This window comes from Monodon monoceros, unplaced genomic scaffold (genome assembly GCF_005190385.1).
Source record: "Monodon monoceros isolate NGI ecotype Baffin Bay Population unplaced genomic scaffold, NGI_Narwhal_1 Super_Scaffold_12, whole genome shotgun sequence".
Lineage (NCBI taxonomy): Eukaryota > Metazoa > Chordata > Mammalia > Artiodactyla > Monodontidae > Monodon > Monodon monoceros.
In genome coordinates this window covers 1,218,370-1,238,273 of record NW_021703768.1, presented here as the reverse complement: position 1 = coordinate 1,238,273, position 19,904 = coordinate 1,218,370, and the positions used below count along the sequence as shown (strand labels likewise).

Sequence of the window (19,904 nt, the reverse complement as noted above, 5' to 3'; positions counted from 1 at the left end):
CCAGCATGGAGATGGAGACCCCAGCATGGAGATGGAGACCCCAGCATTGAGATGGAGACCCGGCGTGGAGATGGAGACCCAGTGTGGAGATGGAGACCCAGTGTGGAGATGGAGACCCCAGAATGGGAGATGGATACCCCAGCATGGGAGATGGAGACCCCAGTATGGGAGACGGAGACCCTAGTACGGAGACGGAGACCCAGTATAGGAGATGGAGACCCCAGCATGGGAGATGGAGACCCCAGCATGGAGATGGAGATCCCAGCATGGAGATGGAGACCCCAGCATGGAGATGGAGACCCCAGCATGGGAGATGGAGACCCCAGAATGGGGATGGAGACCCCAGCATGGGAGATGGAGACCCCAGCATGGGGATGGAGACCCCAGCAAGGGGATGGAGACCCCAGCATGGGGATGGAGACCCTTGCATGGGGAGACCTGGCATCAGGAGCCAGGGTCTGATAGTTTCCAAAGGCTGGGCTGTGAGTCCCCAGCACTTCCCGGGCTGTCCCAGAGACCTCCTGTCATCCCTTCACGGAACTCTCTCCGCTTCATGAGCACAGCCCTCAGTACCCCAACCTGGGCGCTGCAATCTCTACTTTTCCGATTTCAGAGGTGTTGGCTCCTGAAGAGATGGAATTCCCACTGCTCCTTCAACGTTTTCCAAAGCCGGCTCCCTGGGCCCCACAGGCTGCTCCATGCCGACCACACGTTTTAGACTGTGTGTGTTTGCATGTCCTGCACTTATTTGGAAGCCAGCGATGCTTCAGCAGTCACCTGAGCAACCTGCACCAGCGACCTGGCAGCACCGGCAGGGCCTGGGTTCCAGGATGAGGACCCCGGACTCCACACCAAGACCACAGCAGTGCTGAAATGATTGTCTTTGCTGTTTTACACATTTGAGTTTTCCCAACCTAAAAAACTGATGCATTTCAGTAAGACTTTGGAAACCTGGAAAGTAAAACAAAACTCCTGTAACCGCGTCTCAGAGATAAATGCTGCTAACGATTCTGTGTGTCAGTTCCAGTGGGGGCTCGGGCGGGGTCTGTGGATGTCCCCACTGCAGGGCTTCCTTCGGCAAGGTGCAGGGCCCTCCCCATTGTCCCCACGGCAGGGCCCCTGTAGGACAGAGACCCTCCCCTGGAGGGACACAAGGAGGGCCTGAGAGGCCTGAAGGCCGGACCCCAAGTCAGAAAGCTGGTCACAGCCCCTGGTCTCCTTGAAGCCCCCGAGGACACGGCGTCCAGCAGTGAGCCCACTGCTGACCTGGAATTACGTGCCCTGGACCCCACTCGGGAGGTGCCACTGGCCGGTGGTTATTGATTTTTAATTTTAAAGTAGTATAATTCAAAGCCACTTTAGGGGCTGTCGCTTTCAACTTCCACTCGGAACAGACGAGCTGGGAAGAGCGGCTGCCCACCTCGCACAAAGCACCGCACAATCCGCGAACTTCCCCGTTTTCCTGAGCCCATCGGAGAGCCAAGTCCCGGGGCAACGGTAACCCGAAATCCAGGGAAATACAGGCGCTTTCGGGGAGGGACAGGACACCGTGGGAACGAGAAGGGCTCAGAAAAAATTCAGGCCCAGTCCTGAATGTGGGCCAGTGGGATATGCAGGACCACTGGAGGCTGCAGAGGTTGGGAGACGGGGTCTGCAGGGGCCTCGCAGCCGCCCACAGGGAAAAGGGGGCTGTCAGGGGGAGGGCGCTAAGCCCCAGCACCGAGGGCCTGATGAGGTCCCGGTGCCACTGGGGGAGGAAGAGAAAACCCTTCTGCCTCGGGGAGGGGGCCCACACCACAGATGGGGAGGCTGGGGTGCCGAGGAGGCCCCACCCCAGATGCAGGAATGCAGCAGCAAGGGTCCCTTAGACGGCTCCTTGAGGGGGCTGCCTCTGTGTGGCCTGCAGATCACACCCACCCCTCACCTCCTCCTGGAAGCCCACCAGCCCGCACAACCCTCCTGGTGACCCCCCGCATTCCTCCCCCCGTGGCACCCACCATTCTCTGTCGTCTTCCAAACCTACTTTTCCAGAAATGTTTCATGAGCTTGGGCCTCCAGCCATGGGGGGTCTGGGTGACGGACACCCAGTAAAAGAGCACGATTTACTAGGGGGACGGACCTGGGCTGAGCACTGGGTGAACCCCAAGCCAGGCTGTCAAAGCTCAGCCCACGAACCTGTGGGGGGATGGACACAGGCAGGTGTCACAGGGAGCAGGGACCAAGCCCGGCTGTGCAGACACAGAGCCCTGTGAACTGGGCCCTCCCTGGGGGGCAGAACGGCTTTCCACGAGGGACAGCTTGACACACTCAGGTCTGCACTACCAACGAGGGCCCAGGCCCCAGAGCAGAGCAGGACACAGCTGAGGGGCCCGGGGTCCCGCGGAGTCAGACCCCTGTGCAGAGCTCTCACACAGAGGGTGCTCTCAGAGGCCAGCAGCGGCAGGAGGGTCTAGGCTTCCTGCTCCGTGAGAGGAAGTGAAGGCCAAGGGGGGCCCTTTGGAGGGGCTGGTTGGCGCTGGCCCAGCTGGAGAGCACAGCGGGTAGAGCTGCTGGCAGTCCCTGGAGGGTCAGGGTGGAAGGCAGGCTGAGTCCTTAGGAAAGCTGCCCTCCCTCTCCCGGGGCCGAGAAAGCCAGGAAGGCGCAGAGGCTGTCACACCTCAGACACGTCGGAGTCACATGGCCTCCCGGGCCCAGCAGCAGGGCCGGGCAGCGGCACGGGCCCGGGTGCCCGTGGTTGCAGGGCTGCAGCCTCACCAGCTGGCCACGCTCACCACACCCCAAGGTGGGTTTTGGCCGCGGGAGGCTGTCCCAACGCCTTGAGACAGAGCATGAACTCAGCAGTCTGCCGCAGTCCCTACCACCGGCTACTGTCCACGCCTGCCCACCTTCAACACTTATCCTACCTGCTCCCAAAGACATATAACAAATTCAGGATTGTGTAAGAAGCTCAGACGTAACTGAGGGGTGATGGCAGCAGTCCCAGGTCTGAAGCAGAGTGGTGACAACCACGTTTCTTCCTCAGGAGCTCAGCCAGGCCACATGCAGAGTGAGGCTTGGCCTGGGGCACCGGATGTGGGCAAGTACCCAGAGCTACTGCAAGGGTCCGACACACCAGGCACCCCCGTGCAGAGAGGCGCCGGTGCCTGGCCGGAGCTCCCAGCATCCCCAGGGCCCTGGGGCAGGTGAGGCCAAGCAGGGTGAGGTCTGGCCCCAGCCCCTTCCCCCAGGGCCACTCGTGTGGGTCTGCATTCAGCGCTCCGCCTCTAAATGGTTCCCCCAGGCTGAGAGGCGCCAACCGGCCGATCCCAGCAAAGCCGGGTGGGACCCAGGTGAGGTCCAGGTGGGCACAGGTGAGAGTCCTACCTTGGAAGAAGCTCTTCACCCGGAGGTAACTGACGCTGAGGCGCAGGACCGAAAGCTTGTCCAGCTTAGAGATGATGTCGGGGGGCAGTGGCAGCAGGCCGGCTAGGCGGTCCAGCTCGGCGTTGAGGCGATCCCGGTGTCTCTTGGAAGGGTTCGACTTCTCGGCGCCCACGGCGGGCCTCCTGTGGGGAAAGGTCACTATCAGACTGGGAGTCCCAGGCTGAAAGCCGTCCCAGGCGGTGACCTCAGGAGGAGCCATCAGCTTCAAAATGCAGCTGCCAGACGAAAACGCGCCCATCCCCGAAGATGCGCGAACTAAACCGTCAGCCACGCCAACCGTGCCAGCCACTGGCCCACAGCAGTAGGAGGAAGCACAGAGAGACACGGAGCGGGCAGCGGGAGAGCTGTGTGACCCCAGCACGCTTCCTGGCCTCTCTGTGCTAACTGCCCCGACGCGGCAGAAGGACACCGGCTCTGGCCGCACCGCTCACCTCTCTCGGTGCTCCTCTAGGGCCCTCAGTCCAGGTGTAAGCGGCCCCTCCGGGCCTCAGTTTCCCACTACACAGCAGGGCTGAAAGGTTCTGAGGCGAAGATGATGGAGGCGGCCCGGGCACCGCAGCGCTGTCCCGCCCGCCCCTCCGAGGCCCCAAAGTGCGGTGGCCAGGGCCCCGCCACAGGCCTGCCCCCCCCACACACAGAGGGAGCGGCCCCTGCCCAGGCTTCCCCGCCCACCGCGACCCCGCTCCTGGGCCCTCTCAACCCCGGGACGACGGTGCCCTCCCCCGCCCCGCCCCCACCTTCCTAGAAAGCAAAGCCAGGACGGCTGGGGGGGGGCCGCTGCCCCGGGCCTGCCCCTCCCTGCTGCTCTTAGGGGCTAGGGACTCTTTTGTCCGGAAGTTCCTATTCCTCTACCGTGTGGAAAGCTGCCTTACGCCATCCTTTCTGTCAGAAGCCCCGGGGCTCACCCCCCACCCATGCTGTCGGCGCCGAGGCCACACAAAACCACACAAGAGCTGCAGCTCCAATCCCAGAAGCGGCTTCTTTCTTTTAATGGAGATGCAATTCACATAACATAAAGCTGTTTTAAAGTTTTGGCATTTACTACATTCACAGTGCTGTCAACCTCTATCAAGCTCCAAAACATTTTCTTCACCCCCAAGTCACCCCCCGCCCGCGCCACTAAGCAGTTTCTCTCATCTTCCCCGCCTCTCAGCCCCCGGCGGCCACAATCGCTTTCTGTCTCCCCAGGTCTGCCCGTTCTAGACACTTTGTGTAAACGGAACCAGACTTTGCGCGCCTGGCCTCCTTCACCGGCCATCGGGCGTCAAGGTTCACCCACGGCACAGCCCGGGTGGAGCTCCACTCCTTTTCACGGCTGTGTTCCACGGCCTGGATGGATGCACCTGCTCATCTGTTCACCAGTCCACGGGCGCTTGCCTCGCTCCCACTTTACGGGTATTGTAAACCCTGCAGCCATAAACTTCGAGTCCACGATTCTGCTTGAACACGTGCTTTCAGTTCTCTGGGGTATACGCCTAAGAGCGGAACAACCGGCTTAACCTGGTGGTTCTAGGTTTAACTTTGAGAGGAGCTGCCAGACTGTCCTCCACAGCGGCTGTGCCCCGTCACGTCCCCCAGCCACACTCCGCAGCCTCGCCAGCACTTGCTCTTCTCCTTTTTTAAAATAAGAGCCATTCTCGTGGGTGTAAAGCAGTATCTCATTGTGGTTTGATCGGCATTTCCTTAATGACCAGTAAAGTCAAGCGTCTTTTCACGTGTTTGTCGGCTATCTCTTTATCTTCTTTGGAGAAATGTCTACTCAAGTCCTTTGCCCATTTTCGAATTGGGGTGTTTGCTTTTCTGTTCTTGAGTTGTAGGAAATCTTTATATATTCAGGATTCTAGATCCTTAACAGACATACAATTTGCAATTATTTTCTCCCATTCTCTGGTTATCTTGCCGCTCTCTGCTGTTTCTTTTTTATTTTTTTCCCCTCAGTGAGGCACCTACACCAACATTACTCATGCTACTAGCCAAAATTTAAAGGGTCAGGAGGCCTGGGGAGACTGAACAGACCCCGTGTGGAATGGCACTTGACGGCCAGAGGAGAGGCCCACCCAGGAGTGAAAGACACTCGAAGCCGCCCCAGAAAACAAGGTAGCACTGAGGGCAGGTGTGGGGGCCAGAGAAGGGGAGAGGGTGGACCGGCTCAAATCTCACCTCCGGGTAGACCTGTGGGGAGCAGTCGCCCCTCCCAGCCCACGCGTGCCTGGGATGGGACGAGCCGTGACTGTCCCCAGCCCGCACCCCCGAGGGGCAACTAGGGGGACACTCGCAACTGAAGAAACAGGTGCTGGAAAAGCTCTAGTCCTTCCAGCTTTCTCAGACCACCTGGCTGCCCCTCCACGCAGCCCCCCTCCAGCTCCAGGTGCCAGAGCAGAACCTCCCTGCCCCCGCCAGGTGGGTGAGAGGGGCCATGTGGAGGGAAATGCTCCCCTGAGCTGGCCTCTGGTTTAAGCCCAGGGCCACAGGGAGGAAGCTCCAACTCCCCAGGGTGGAGACGCGGCAGGAGGTGAGGGGACAAGGGACCAGCAGCACGGGAGGCGCCTGGCCACTCGCTGGCAGGAGGGTTACAAAGGGAGCCAAAACATAGAACACCTGGGACAACCCCAACAGAAGACATTCCAGACGCCTAAACGGAGACTATAAAATAGTGCTGAGAAAAACTTAAAGAGACATAAACAAACAGAAAGACACACCATGTACAGGACTGTAAGACTCAATACTGTTAAGACTGTGTTACTCCCCCAAACTGATCCGTGGACTCAATGGAGCCTCAACTGAAATTCCAGCAGGACTTTTTACAGAAATGACAAGGAGTCTAGACTTTACATGGACATGCAGAGGACAGAGAATAGCCAATTAGAGGGCAAAGTTGGAGGACTTGCCTGACTGACTATAAGCCTCTCTGAAGCTGCAATGTTCCAAATGGTTTGGTATTCGAGAAACGATGGAAACATAGATCAATGGAACAGAATAGAGGGCCGAGAAACAGACTCACATATTTTTGGTCAATTCATTTGACACAGATACTGAGGCAATTCAACAGGAAAAGAAAGTCTTTTCAATAAATGGTGCTAATCAACTGGACATCCATGAAAACAAGTAAACATCAGCCCTTACCTCACACAATACCTGAAATTAGCTCAAAATAGATCATAGACCTAAGTCTAAAACGTACCATGAAAGTTTACAAGAAAATACGCGAGAAAATCTTTGAGACCTCAGAGTAGTCCTGGGACTCTTAGGACACACACCAAAATAAAAAACTTGAGAAAGAAAAAAATGATAAATTGATTTTTTTCAAAAATTTTTAATTGTCTTTGAAAATCACCATTAAGAAAATGAAAAGGGGAGGCACTGATTGGTTAAAAATATTCACAAAAAGAGCCTGTATCCAGAATATGTAAAGAAGTTTTACAATTCAACAAGAAGACAAACAGCCCAATAAGAAGATAGGCAAATTATTTAGAAAACTCTTCAGCAAAGAAGCTGTATGGACGGCAAATAAGCACATGCAAGGATATCAACACCATTAGTCACTAGGGAAACACAACTTAAAACCATGGTGAGCTACCACCACAACCCATCAGAGTGGCTGAAACCAAGACTGACACCCCAGGCATCGCTGAGAAAGTAGAGGAATCACACGCTCAGCGGCCAGGAATGTAAACGGTGCAGCTGCTTTGGAAAATGGTCTGGTGGTTTCTTAAAAAGTCAAACCCTCCTCTGCCGTATATGTGACCCACAATCCCACTCCTAGGTGTTTACCCAGGAGAAATGAAAACGTTACATGCAAAGACCCGTACGTAAACATTCACAGCAGCTTTATTCGTGATACCCCAACCTGGGAACCACCCAAATGTCCACCTGAGATGAACAAACACACGTGGTTCATCCACACGACGGGCACCACTCAGCGTAAGAAGGACACACCCGGCACACAAACCACAGAGGAACCGACATCATCTCGACAAGGGAGAGAAGCCCCACGAGGTGTAGGATCCCATTTATAGAAAATTCCAGGAAATGCAAACCAGCCTGCCGGACAAGAGTGCAGGCAAGGTCGCCTGGGACGAGGCTACCACCGGAGGAGTGACAAGGGCACTAGGAACCTTCGGACGTGATGGGAGTGTCTGTGACCTTGGCTTCGGCAATGTTTCTCGGGTGATTACACATCTCAGAACCAATCAGACTGTGCACTGTAAGTGCGCGCAGCTCTGCGTGCTTCAGTCACAGCCAATCAAGACCAAACATGCAAATGAGGGGGGAGCCCCGCTGCTCACACACCTCCGAGCTCAAGGTGCCGATCCGCGGTGCAGGGACCCGCCGCTGCGGTCGCGCCCCAGCCCTGCTTCCCTCCAGCGCAGGTCCAGCCCTGAGGGCCTGGTAGGGGGCAGGTTCTACCCTGGGGTTCTAGCAGGTTCCACCTCCCGGTTCAGGCATCACAGGCTCACGGCTTTCACGGCCTATCCACGGAGGATGGGGCCAGACCACAGTCCACAGCCCTCGGCGAGGCGAGGGGGCAGTACTGCAGCTGACCCGTGGGGCTCACACCCCAGGAGGGGCCGTGGGCCCGGGCACCTGCACATGTGCACACCGCCGGCAGCTCCTCTGGCCTTTGCGATACACAGACGCTGGCACTCGGACAAGCCGGCATGGCCACGTCCCCCAGAGGGTCCGCAGGCACAGCCAGGGGAGTGTGTTCAAGTTACTCCACTGTCTTTCACTGCCCCTCAAATCACAAGTCTAAGTACTCAATGCCATTACAAATCGGTGAGGAAAACACTGATTATCGAATAGAAGTATTAGGAACAACCAGTGGCCACAGGGGAAAAGAGAGAGATTCAGACCCCACACCTTACACCAGGAAAAATTCCAAGTGCTCAAAATTTAAATATATATATTAAGGAATCCAAGAAATTTAGAAGAAATCCTGGGAAAATTCTCATAAACTTGAAGCAGGGGAGATCTTTCCAATTGTGACACAAAGTAAAAGATGAATAAATTCAACTTCATACAAATTAAATGCTTTCTGCGCTGCAAAGAATACCACAAGTAAATAAAAACTGGGGAAAGGTATGTGAAATGCATTTAAGAATCAGTCTCCCCAGTGTACAGCAAGCCCTTACAAATCAAGAAGCAAAAACATAAACAGGGCTTCCCTCGGGGCGCAGTGGTTGGGAGTCCACCTGCCGATGCAGGGGACGCGGGTTCGTGCCCCGGTCCGGGAGGATCCCACATGCCGCAGAGCGCCTGGGCCCGTGAGCCATGGCCGCTGAGCCTGCGTGTCCGGAGCCTGTGCTCCTCAATGGGAGAGGCCACAACAGTGAGAGGCCCGCGTACCACAAAAAAAAAAAACCAAAAAACATAAACAATACAATAGAAAAGTTATCAAAAGTTGTCAACACAGACAGTTCACAGAAAAGGAAATACAGTGGCTGCTACGCCTCACGTATGAGAAGGACACACAAATTCACCAAAGTCTGAGGCACACCATGTGCCCGGCAGGGCACGCCTCCAGTGCTGGCCAGTTTGGCGACACCTATGAAATCACAAATGCCACACTCTTGGCCTGAGCAATCCCACCTGCAAGAATGCATATGCCTGTTGGGTCTGGCCTTGATTTACCTGCTTGCAAGCTAGTAGCCTGCTGCTGTCCACGGATCCTGGCAGAAGGCGTGAGCCTCCACGGTCAAGGACAGGAAACTCACTGCTCACAGCATGGCAGGCAGCGCGAGCCTCTGTATGCATCACTGAGCCCAAGTCTGTGAGGGTGACGCAGAAGGGGCCAGGCAGGGGCTGCAGGCGCAGGGTTTGTGTCAAAGCCGAGCAATCCACCACTTTCACAGTAAACAGTTAACAAGCCTGCTCGGGCCCGCGAGGGAACGGCCAGCACACAGCCACGGCGGTGGCCTCTCCAACGACGAGCACGAGTCCAACGCCAGGCACGAAGGCACACAGCTCAGTGGCGCCTGTAAGCCAGTCGGAACGGACGCTGGCGGAGGGCTAGTGATGACACAACACGGCATGCCCCGCACAGCTGGACAAGGAATCCATGAGGAGCAATGTCGAAGGTGCACGGCTGTGGCCCCCCGTGCACAGAGGCAGGGAGCTGCTGTGCTGCACACCGTGTTTGCTGACTTGTGCGTTAATGCTCCCAGCCCCCCGGATCCTGGTGTACACAGCTGCCCCTCCAGGTACTTCTTTCCTTATTTAAGGTGACAAATGTTCTCACCGGAACAAATGAGCTCAGGACATAGGCCCCCCGCATCACCTCCTTCTAGTGCATAGCTCTGCCCCCCACACCTGCCCCCTCTCACCCGCAGACCAGGCTGAACACTTCCCCCAGCACCCTGGCTCCATCCCAAGGCCCACAGTGGCCACACAAGTGACTCAGGTGACAACCAGTTTCCGAAGTCCAGCCTCACCAGCCTTTGACACCCATCCTTGGGACTGGAGGTGCCCGCGTTCCTGTCGACCTCTCATGGGGTCCTGCAGCCCCTGGGGGCCCGGAGGGTGGCCTGGGTCCCAGAAACCCAGATCCCCACATAGGCACTACTGCAGGTGCACACGTACACACGCCCACACCCAGACAGGGCTGTGTTACACACATGAAGCTACATCACACATCTGTATTACACACACACAGAGGCTCACACACACACACAGCCCCAGCCACAGTGGACACACCGCAGGACCTGTCCCAGGACGGACGCAGCCCTGGGCTCTGGGAGTCGCTCTCTGCAGACCAGTTCCATGACTGCAGGCCACCCGCTTCATGGCCCCGAGCCCCACTGGCCAGCCACGGGCAGGTGGGGGATGTGAGCGTGGTGCTGCGTCCCGGGGCTGGCGGGGGCCGTGCCTGGCGTTCCCTGCCCCCATCCCACTCCGCCTCCCGGACGCCCCAGGCCGAGCCCCAGTCTCCTTTCGTTTGGGGTGAAGCCCAGAGGCACTGTGGTGCATGCAGCTGAGGACGAGGATGGGGTCTTACCAGGGCGGGGGAGGGGCGCCCTGGGCCAGACCTCAGCATCCAGTCAGGGCTGGGAAGGCGGCCCAGGGTCCCACCTGCGCTCCCGAGCACCAAGAGTGTCCCCTGCCCGGCCCGGCCCCCGCTGGTCCTGCAGGTCCCCGCACCCTCAGTAAGGCTTGACCGAAACCTCGCCTCACTCACTTCGTTTCTAAAATTCACTTTTTTCAATGCAAACACAAATGCCTCCCCTCCATCAGTAACAGTCAGCAAAACCAGAAGACAGATACTTTACTGTTTCTGAATGGGCTTCCTTCTTTTCCTCCCAGCATACAGGCACTCTCCCGGCGGAATCATCGTCTTGGGCACTAAGGAAAAAGGGGCATCAAGTTGGTCACACTGAAGAGACCCCAGTGCCCCCATACCCCCCCAAACCACCGAGGCGGCGAGAGCAGCAGCGGAGGCCCGGCGCGCTGTCCTCCCCCAGCGCCGGCTAAGCGAGATGCCCGAGGGCATGACCGGCACGGGGTGGGGTGGGGGTGGGGTGGGGTGTGGGGGTGCGGGGGTGAACCATCCCCTCCTCAGCCCAAGGTTGAAGCCGGCTCATGACGTCTCCCCTTCGATGGGCCGCCTTGCAGCCGCCAGCCTAGCCAGAGGACGCAGTCCTGTCACCACACTCCTGAGACAGCCCTGTGCCGGGAAAGCTTCCGGCAGGTAAACACCCTGAGGCGTCAGAAAACAGGAGCCACTCCGCAGTGGGCACCGGGGACCATGTGCTGGGTCAGGGCGCGGGCAGGCAGGCTATCCCAGTGCCGCCTGCAGCCACGCTGCCCCTCCCACTCCTCCCCTACGGCCTGTATTTCTAGGCACACAGGCTTCCTCTCTTCTACTAAAATCTCTCTCCACTCCACAATGCTGGGCTTCCACTTTGGCCACTAACTCACGGCCGCACTGAGCCCAGCTGACCATGCCTGCTGGCCTCCACCAGCAGTGTGGACACTGCAGTCGGTGTCTGTGCCCTGAGGCTGGTCAGCTCGCCCATCACCTCAGGGAGTGCATCAGAATCTTGATTTTCCCGTGCAGTGAGGATGTCTGAGCCGTCACAAACATCCTGCAGACCGGTGACCCCTCAACACCAGGCTCTGGGCCAGCTGACCCAGAGAGGAGGTTAGGAGCCCTCCCCTGGCCTCAAGTGTGTACTACCTGGAAGAGGAAGCAGAGTCAAGCACACGATTTCCACCCTGTCCAGAAAGTGCAGCGAAAATACTGGAAACATGTCATGGATCCACTTTAAGTATAAGAAACACACTTTGACTACTGACATAAGTAGGTAAAGTAAATGGATCAAAAAAGATACACTAATCAAAAGTACAGCTGGAGTAGCTGTGTGAGCATCAGACAGAGCAGACTTCAGACAAAGGAATATTACCAGGGACAAAGCGGGATATTATAAAAGAATAAAGGGGCCAGTTTTCCAAGAAGACGTAGCAATGCTAAATGAGAATGCATCACCCACAGCTTCGAAATACAGGAAGCAAAAACTGAAAAGATAATTCATTAGTAACTTCAACATTCCTCTCTGAGTAATCAATAGAGCAAACAAACAGAAAATCACAAAGGAAAGAGAATCTCCAAACAACAGATGTAGACTAACTGAAATATAGAGACTACTCCAGCCAACAGCAGCAGAATGCACATTCTTCGCACATGGAACATTCATCACGATAGACCACGTTCTTGAGCTTAGAACAATCCTTAGCAAACCTAAAAGAATACAAGTACAGAGTATGTTCTCTAACAGTAATGGAATTAAACTAGAAAGATATATGGAGAATTCCCAACTATTTGGTAAGCAACCCATTTCTAAATAACCATGGGTCAAAGAGAAAGTCTCAAAGAAATTTAGACGTATTTTGAACTGAATGAAAATGAAAATACAGCACATCAAACTCTGTGGGATACAGATGAGCAGTACTTCGACGGACGCCGATAACATTAAATGTTTATATTAGAAAAAAATTAAACGTTTCAAATAAGTAATCCAAGCTTCCACTTTAAGTAATCAGAAGAAGAGAAAACAAGTCCAAATCAAGCAGAAAGGTGGAAATAATAAAGAGAAAAAATCAATGAAACTTAAAATGGAAATACAGAAAAATCAACAAAACCAAGAGTTGGTTCTTTGAAAAGATCAACAAAATTGATAAACTTCTTCCCAGACTGATCAAGAAATAGAGAAGATATGAATTATTAGTATCATGAATAAAAGAAGGGACATCACTACAGACCCCACAGACATTAGAAGGAAAATAAGAGAACACTGCCATGAACTTAGCTGTGTGCCCACCAAATTCATATGTTAAAGCCCTAATCCCCCATTTGACTGTACTGCAGGTGGACCTTTAAGGAGGTGATTAAGGTGAAATGAGGTCATATAGGTGGAACCCTGATCTGATAGAAGTGTTGCCCTTATAAGAAGCAGAAGAGAGAGGAGAGCTCTGTCTTCACCGTGTGCAAGCCAAGAAGAGCACACTGTCATCAGAGACCAATCAGTGGGCACCTTGATCTTGGGCTTCCCAGCCTCCAGAACTGTGAGAAATAGATTTTCATTGTTTTTAGGTGTTGGTTAAGCCACCCGGTCTGTGGTATTTTGTTACGGCAGCCCAAGCAGACTAAAACAAATGCTATCCCCACAAATTCAACAATTTAGATGAAATGGGCCAATTTCTTGAGTGACATACACTACCAAGCTCACTCAAGAAAAATCAGATAACCCGTTTAGCCCTGTATTTATTCCAACAACAACAAACAAAAGCAAAAGCCCAGATGGATTCACTGGTAAATTCTACCGATTTAAGGAAGAAATAATACCAATTGTTTGCAGAAAACCAAAAATTAAATTAAAAATTGCCAACTCATTTACAAGTTCAGCGTTACCCTGATACCAAAGACATTTTGAGAAAACGATGGTCAAAAATCCCTCATGAACATAGGCACAAAAATCTTCAATTAGATGTTAGCAAATGGGATCCAACAATATATAAAGAGCACAACACATCACAAATGGGGTTTGCTCAAGGAATTCAAGCCTGATTCGACATCCAGAAATTGACCAGTATAATTCACTTTATTAATAAATAAAAGAAAAAAAATATATGGTCACCTCAACATACATAAAATGCATTTGACAAAATCCAAATCCATGCATAATAATAAAAAAAACCCTCTCATCAAACTAGGAATAGAAAGGAACCTAATTAACCTGATAAAGGACATCTACCAAAAAAACCTACAGCTGACATCACACCTAACAGTGAGAGACTGTATACATCCCCAGAGATCATGAATAAGACAAAGATGTCCTCTATCACCATTCCCCTTAAAGTTCACAGACAACAGGATGGCACATACAGAAAATTCCAAAATTTGGCTAAGACAAATCTTTTATAACTTATAATAATTGAGTCCAGCAAGGTCACAGGGAAAAAGGACAATATAAAAAAGTCAATTGTGTTTCTATACACTAGCAATGAACAACTGGAATACACATTTTTTAAGAACCATACCGTTTACAACAGCACCAAAATAAAAATTAAATATTTAGGTATTTCAATGGGTTGAATATGTGTAACTGGGGCCCTAAAGAATAGGAGGGTGATAGAGGTGACAGAAAACATTTAAGTAATAAAAGCAGAAATGTGTCCAAACAATGAAAACTATAAACCTACAGATTGAAGACGTCAATGAACCCCAAGCACGAGAAACAGGAAGAAAACTACACCAGGCACATCATAGTCAAATGACCCATGACCGGGATAAACAGAATAGTCTTAAACGCCCCAGAGGAAACAGCGCTGGGTCCGAAGCAACAGGGACACGCATGGCAGCAGACGCCTCCTGCGGAACGTGTACCCGAGGGGACAGCGGAGCAGCATCTTTGAAGCACTGAAAGAAAAAACCTGAAACGAGAATTCTAAACCCTGTGAAAATATCTTTCAAAAATTAAGGCTAAATGAAGACTTTTTCAGACATAAAAAAGCTGAAAGAATTCGTTGCCAGCTGACCCACACTATAAGAAATGTGAAAGAGTGTCTTCAGGCCAAAGGAAAATGATACCAGATGGTAACGTGGATCCACAAAATGGAACAGAAAGCACAGGAAGTGGTAACTGCATGGGTAAGAATGCAAGGCTCCTTCTTACTATCTAACTATCTCTAAAAAATAATTGACTGTTTCAACAACAATGACAACAATATGTTGTGGGGTTTATAACCTATGCAGATGTCAAGGTTTGGCAACCACAGCACGAAGGCCAGGAATGGGAGGTGGTGGCACCCCACTGGGAAGCGGTGTATTGGTTCCCCTCCGGCTTGCTCTGCACGGACGGGCTGGACCCTTCGAGCTTTTCTCCTCTGTAGCGAGCGCAGAGTGAGGGGCTTCTGGGTCCCGTGCGTCCCCCGTGTCTTCTTGTTCCTGAGGCTGGGAAGCCCAGCGAAACATCTCCCCCAGCCCAGAGCCTGAACCCCTACATACAGGCAAGCCCTCTCGGCACCCCCACAGCCCTGAGTACCCTTCCGACCTCTCCTGCCGTTGTTAATACTTCTTTATATGAATTAAAGTCTCTCGATTCAAACAAAAAATTAAGTAAAAAACATAAAAAGCTGGTTTTTAAAGTTCACACGTTTTAGAGATACATGCTAACACCTGTGAAAGGATGACACCTCAGCGATTTGCTTCTGTGTGCGGTTTACATGACACTGAATCAGCCAATATTGACAGCTGACCATCTATGATACTCGATGAATAAACTGGACTCATTATAAAATTCTCTCTACTTTTGTAAAAGATTTGAAAATGTTCATAATAAAAAGGTTTTTAAAAAGCATTGAGGGCTTCCCTGGTGGCGCAGTGGTTAAGAATCCGCCTGCCGATGCAGGGGACACGGGTTAGAGCCCTGGTCTGGGAAGATCCCACGTGCTGCAGAGCAACTAAGCCCGTGCGCCACAGCCACTGAGCCTGTGCTCTAGGGCCCATGAGGCACAGCTACTGAGCCCACGTGCCACAACTACTGAAGCCCATGCACCTAGAGCCCATGCTCTGCAATGAGAGAAGCCACCCCAATGAGAAGCCCACGCACCGCAATGAAGAGTAGTCCCCGCCCACTGCAACTAGAGAAAGCCCACATGCAGCAATGAAGACCCAACGCAGCCAAAACTAAATAAATTAAATAAATAAAATTTTTAAAAAAGCATTGAAAAAACAGAAATGTGGCACAAGAATAAACATAATGTGGTCAACTGATTTTCAACAAAGCCATTCAATGGGGAAAGAACAGTCTCTTCACCAAATGGTGCTGGCACAAATGGACATCCAATACCAAAGAGTGAAGCTGGACCCCTACCTCACACCCTTTACAAAAATTAACCGAAGTTAGTTAAAGACCTAAGTGTAGGAGCTAAAAGAAAACATAGGGCTATATCTTCATGACCTTACACTTGGCAATGGATTCTTAGATATGTCACCAAAAGCACAGGTAAGAAAAGAAAAATGAGATAAACTGAACCCCATCAAAATTTAAAACTTGGGCTTCAAAGGACACTATCAAGAAAGTGAAGAGACAACTCACAGATGGGAGAAAATATTTGCAAATCATATATCTGATAAAGGTCTGGTATACAAACTACATAAAGAACTCTTAAAACTCAACAACAAAAAGACAAACAACCTAATTAAAAATGAGCAAAGGACTTGAATAGACCTTTCTCCCCAAAAAAACATACAAATGGTTAACAAGCACATGAAAAGATGCTCAACATCATTAGTCACTAAGGAAATGTAAATCAAACCCACAATGAGATACCACTTCATACCCACGACAATGGCCATAATATTTTTTTAAAAAAAGGAAAATATCAAGGGTTGGTGAGATTGTGGAGAAACTGGGACCCTTGTGCCGTGCTGGTGGGGATGAAAAATGGCACAGCTCCTGTAGAAAACAGTTTAGTCTTTCCTCAAAAAGTTAAACACAGGGTCACTACACGACCCAGCAATTCCACTCCTACGTATATGCCCGAGAGAACTGAAAACATATGTTCAAACACAATCTGGCACACAAATACTCACAGCATCATTACCCACAAGAGCCAAAAAGCAGAAACAACCTAAATGCCCATCGACTGATGAACGGATAAACAAAATGTGGTCCATCCATACAGGGGACTATTACTCAGCCATAAGAAGGAACGAAGCTCTGATGCACCCTACAACACACACGGAGCTTGAAAACATCATGCTATGTGAAAACGAAGGCAGACACAGAAGGACACATATTGATTGCATTTATATGGAATGTCCAGAACAGGCAAACCCACAGAGACAGAAAGTAGGTGAATGGTTGCCAGGGGCTGGAGGAAAAAGGAATGGGGAGTGACTGCTTAAAGGGTATAGAGTTTCCGTTCGGGATGAAGAAAATGTTTTGGAATTAGAGGTGGTAGTTGCACAACTTTGGCAATATATTCAATAAATACCACTGAACCTTAAATTTTTAAATGGTTAATTGTATGTAGTGTGAATTTCACCCCACTAAAAACAAAGAACACAAATTTGTATATAAATATAAATTAAATGTCTGGAGTGGCAGGAGAGAACCGTGCAGCGGGACTAGGAGCGCCTGTGGGGCATTGTGAGAGCAGAGGCAGGGATGGGTGGCAGCTGCGGGGCCTTGGGGGTCAAATGCTGGTTTTTAAGCTGCGGGGGATGACGCGGCAGAGGAGATAGGAGAGCTCTGGAGAGATGGGCTGGGGTGGGTGGGTGCGGATAGGGCCCCGGTGGCCGCAGGCTGGAGCAGGAACGGGCGGACGGATGCTTCGGAAGGGTCCAGCCTTCTCGTCTCTGCCTGAGCCACGGCCACCAGGCCTGCGCTTCTCTGGGAAGCTGGAACCCGGCGGGCAAGGTCATCCCATCTGAGCTGCAAGGGCTTTCAACTCAAGCAGGAGAGGCCGGAGCCGGGCCCAGGCCTGGCCCCAGCCTGGGGGGAAACCGGTCAGGGATGCTTCCCCACACACGAGAGGGGCCGGACGCCCCTCAAGATCAAAGGTGAGGAGGCTGGCTGACCTGCCTCAGCCCCAGGAGGCCCATCCCCAGCACCACCGTTCCCTGAGTGAGTCCGAGCTCAGAGCAGGGGTGGTGCGGGCTGGAGGCGACAGGGAAGACAAGCAGGGGCCGGAGGCACTTCGTGGGGCAGAGTTGGCCCCTCACTTTCCTCCAGCCAAGACCCCCTCCCCACAGCAGGAGCCGAGACGGGGTCCAGGCTCCTGGGTGCGGGCCCTCCCCAGCCGCGCACGTGGCCTGCCAGCTGGCCCACAAGGCCCGTCCTCCCTGGGGGAAGGGGCCTAAAAACACAGGCTATGGCGAAAAGCACCAGGGCAGATAAACACCCTCCAGGTACCCCTTCGGGGGTGGGGGAGAAATCAAGGGGGCCAGCCGCTGTCCCCTGGAAGAGCCGTGGCTTGGGGTCCAGTTCCTGCCAATTCCTGCCCTAGGAATCCTAAATACCGGCTCCATTTTACTAAATACTGTGCACTTTCCTCAAAAAGGTGAAGCCCTCATCGGATTGGACCAAACTCCCCACAGAAATGCGCCACTGAGGCAGCACGAGGGCCAGCCCCCCAGAAGCTCTGAGCTGACTGTGTTTCTCAGAGAAATCTGAACTTTTATAAGAACCTTTTATGGTAAAAATAATGGCTGACCATTTCAGAAAATACACATAAGCATAAAACAAACATAAAAGATCGTCCCATGCCACGTAGCGGTGCCCTCAGCTCCCGCCCAGCATGTGTGCCCCGTCCACAGGGCCACACCGCCCTGGGACTGAACTGAGAGGGAAACAACGCACGCGGTCAGGGTCCAGACTGCCCGGTATCCACCTGGAAGTCATCACCCGTAAACAGGGAGCCTGCAGCCACGGCTGCTGGAGGTGGCACAGCCCCCGTCAGGGCCACACTGCCCACCGGCTGCTCAGCTGCCCACGAGCGGGTCCTGAGGCCTCCACTGGGATTGGGCGTGGGCCCAGGAGGCTGCAGAAGCCAGGCTCTAGGCCCTGATGGCGGACGCTGGGTGGAGGCCAGCCGGTCAGAAGCCCGCCTCTGCCAGAGGCCCCTGGAGAGTGTCCTGGGTGGGCTGGGCTGCTGACCAGGCCGGGAGAAGTCCAGTTCACCACTGTTGAGTGCCCAGAGCAAGGGGGCAGATGCCCAGGGCACACACTCGCGCAGCCCCTCTGTGCCCGGCCCCCGAGGACCGGAGCCTGTGGCTGGTCACACAGAGGCCCCGCGTGAGTCACAGGGCGGCCACAGCTGGAGACCCACTGGATGCTTCCAAGGGGGGCTGACGCCTCCGGCCCCAGCCCTTCAGACCAACCAGGAAGCAGACGAGGAACCCAAGGGCAAACTGCCCAAGGCCTCTGACCTCTGACCCTGGCTAATCACCTGCCCTGTGGGCAGCCCCCTCCCCAAGGGGAGGGGTCACAGCAGCAACACCGGGTCCCTGAAGTGTTGAGGGCCTGTGCCTCTCACAAAGTATCCACAATCTGGGATTTTCCACCTCTCAAAATAAGACTTTAGGGAAAAAAACTTTCTTGGTGCCACTAACTGAAACCCAGTGAATTCCTGGAACACGCGCCTTCCGCCCTTCCAGAGTGTGTGAACCAAGGCTGGTGCTCCTGGCCCGGAAGGAGGGGGCTGAGCTGTGCACCCCCAGCTCTGGGACCCCCGGCTGGGGGCCTCCCCTCACCAGCTGCCCCGGAGAGGGCTCAGGAGTCCAATTCAAAGTCCCCCCGCCGCCCCCCAGCATCTGCCCAAAACAGTTCCGAAAGAAACTGTGCCAAGAGCAAAGGGCAGTTAGCCCAGCTCCCCCAGCGCGGGGGTCGGACGCTCCCAGGCCGGGAAACTGAGGGACCGCAAGCAGTGAAAGCGGACTGGCTTTCCTCAAAAGCCCTGTTTTTAGTTTTAGGTGAGAAGCTGCCCGTTGGACCCCAGGGCCTGGCGACGTGAGGATGGGGTGAGTGGGCTTGGAGGGGAGAGGGGGATGGGGGGGCCGAGGGTGCGGGAGCCTTGGGAAGATGGCCCTGCGCTAGGGTCTCCCTCGCGGAGTTGGACCTGCGGAGCACGTCCAGCGCACTTACCCGGCCGGCGGGGCGCGGAGGTTCAAGCGCGCCCGCGGGAGGTGTCCGCGGGGACAGGGAGCTGTGGCTGCGCGGCTGCCGGCGCTCGCATCTCGGGGACCAGGCGGAGGCTGTGGCCGCGGAAGGACAGCCCCACCCCGGCACGCGAGCCGCCCCGCCCCGGAGACGACCGAGCCCGGGAGGCGGCAGGGGGCGCGCGCGCGCATCTCCGCCCGGCCAATGGTCCCCGGGTCTGTGTGCACCACGGTGGGGTCCTGCCCTGCGCCCCTCGCGTCCCCGTGGTCCCTGGGATCTCTGTGCGCCACGGTGGGGTCCCGCCCTGCGCTCCCCCGTCCC

General features: G+C 53.8%; 1 protein-coding gene across 1 annotated transcript in view; it reads right to left on the bottom strand.

Annotated features, from left to right (window-relative positions):
- AHRR (aryl-hydrocarbon receptor repressor) overlaps window positions 1–19,659 on the bottom strand; it is a 73,520-nt gene extending 53,861 nt beyond the window's left edge. Inside the window, exons 1-3 of the mRNA XM_029215649.1 lie at window positions 19,569–19,659; window positions 10,689–10,761; window positions 3,364–3,545 (exon numbers count right to left, since the gene is read on the bottom strand). Of these exons, the coding sequence (XP_029071482.1) occupies window positions 3,364–3,545; window positions 10,689–10,750 (244 nt within the window). The 5' untranslated portion in view covers window positions 10,751–10,761; window positions 19,569–19,659. The remainder of the gene's footprint in view (window positions 1–3,363; window positions 3,546–10,688; window positions 10,762–19,568) is intronic.
- Window positions 19,660–19,904: the final 245 nt, after the last annotated feature.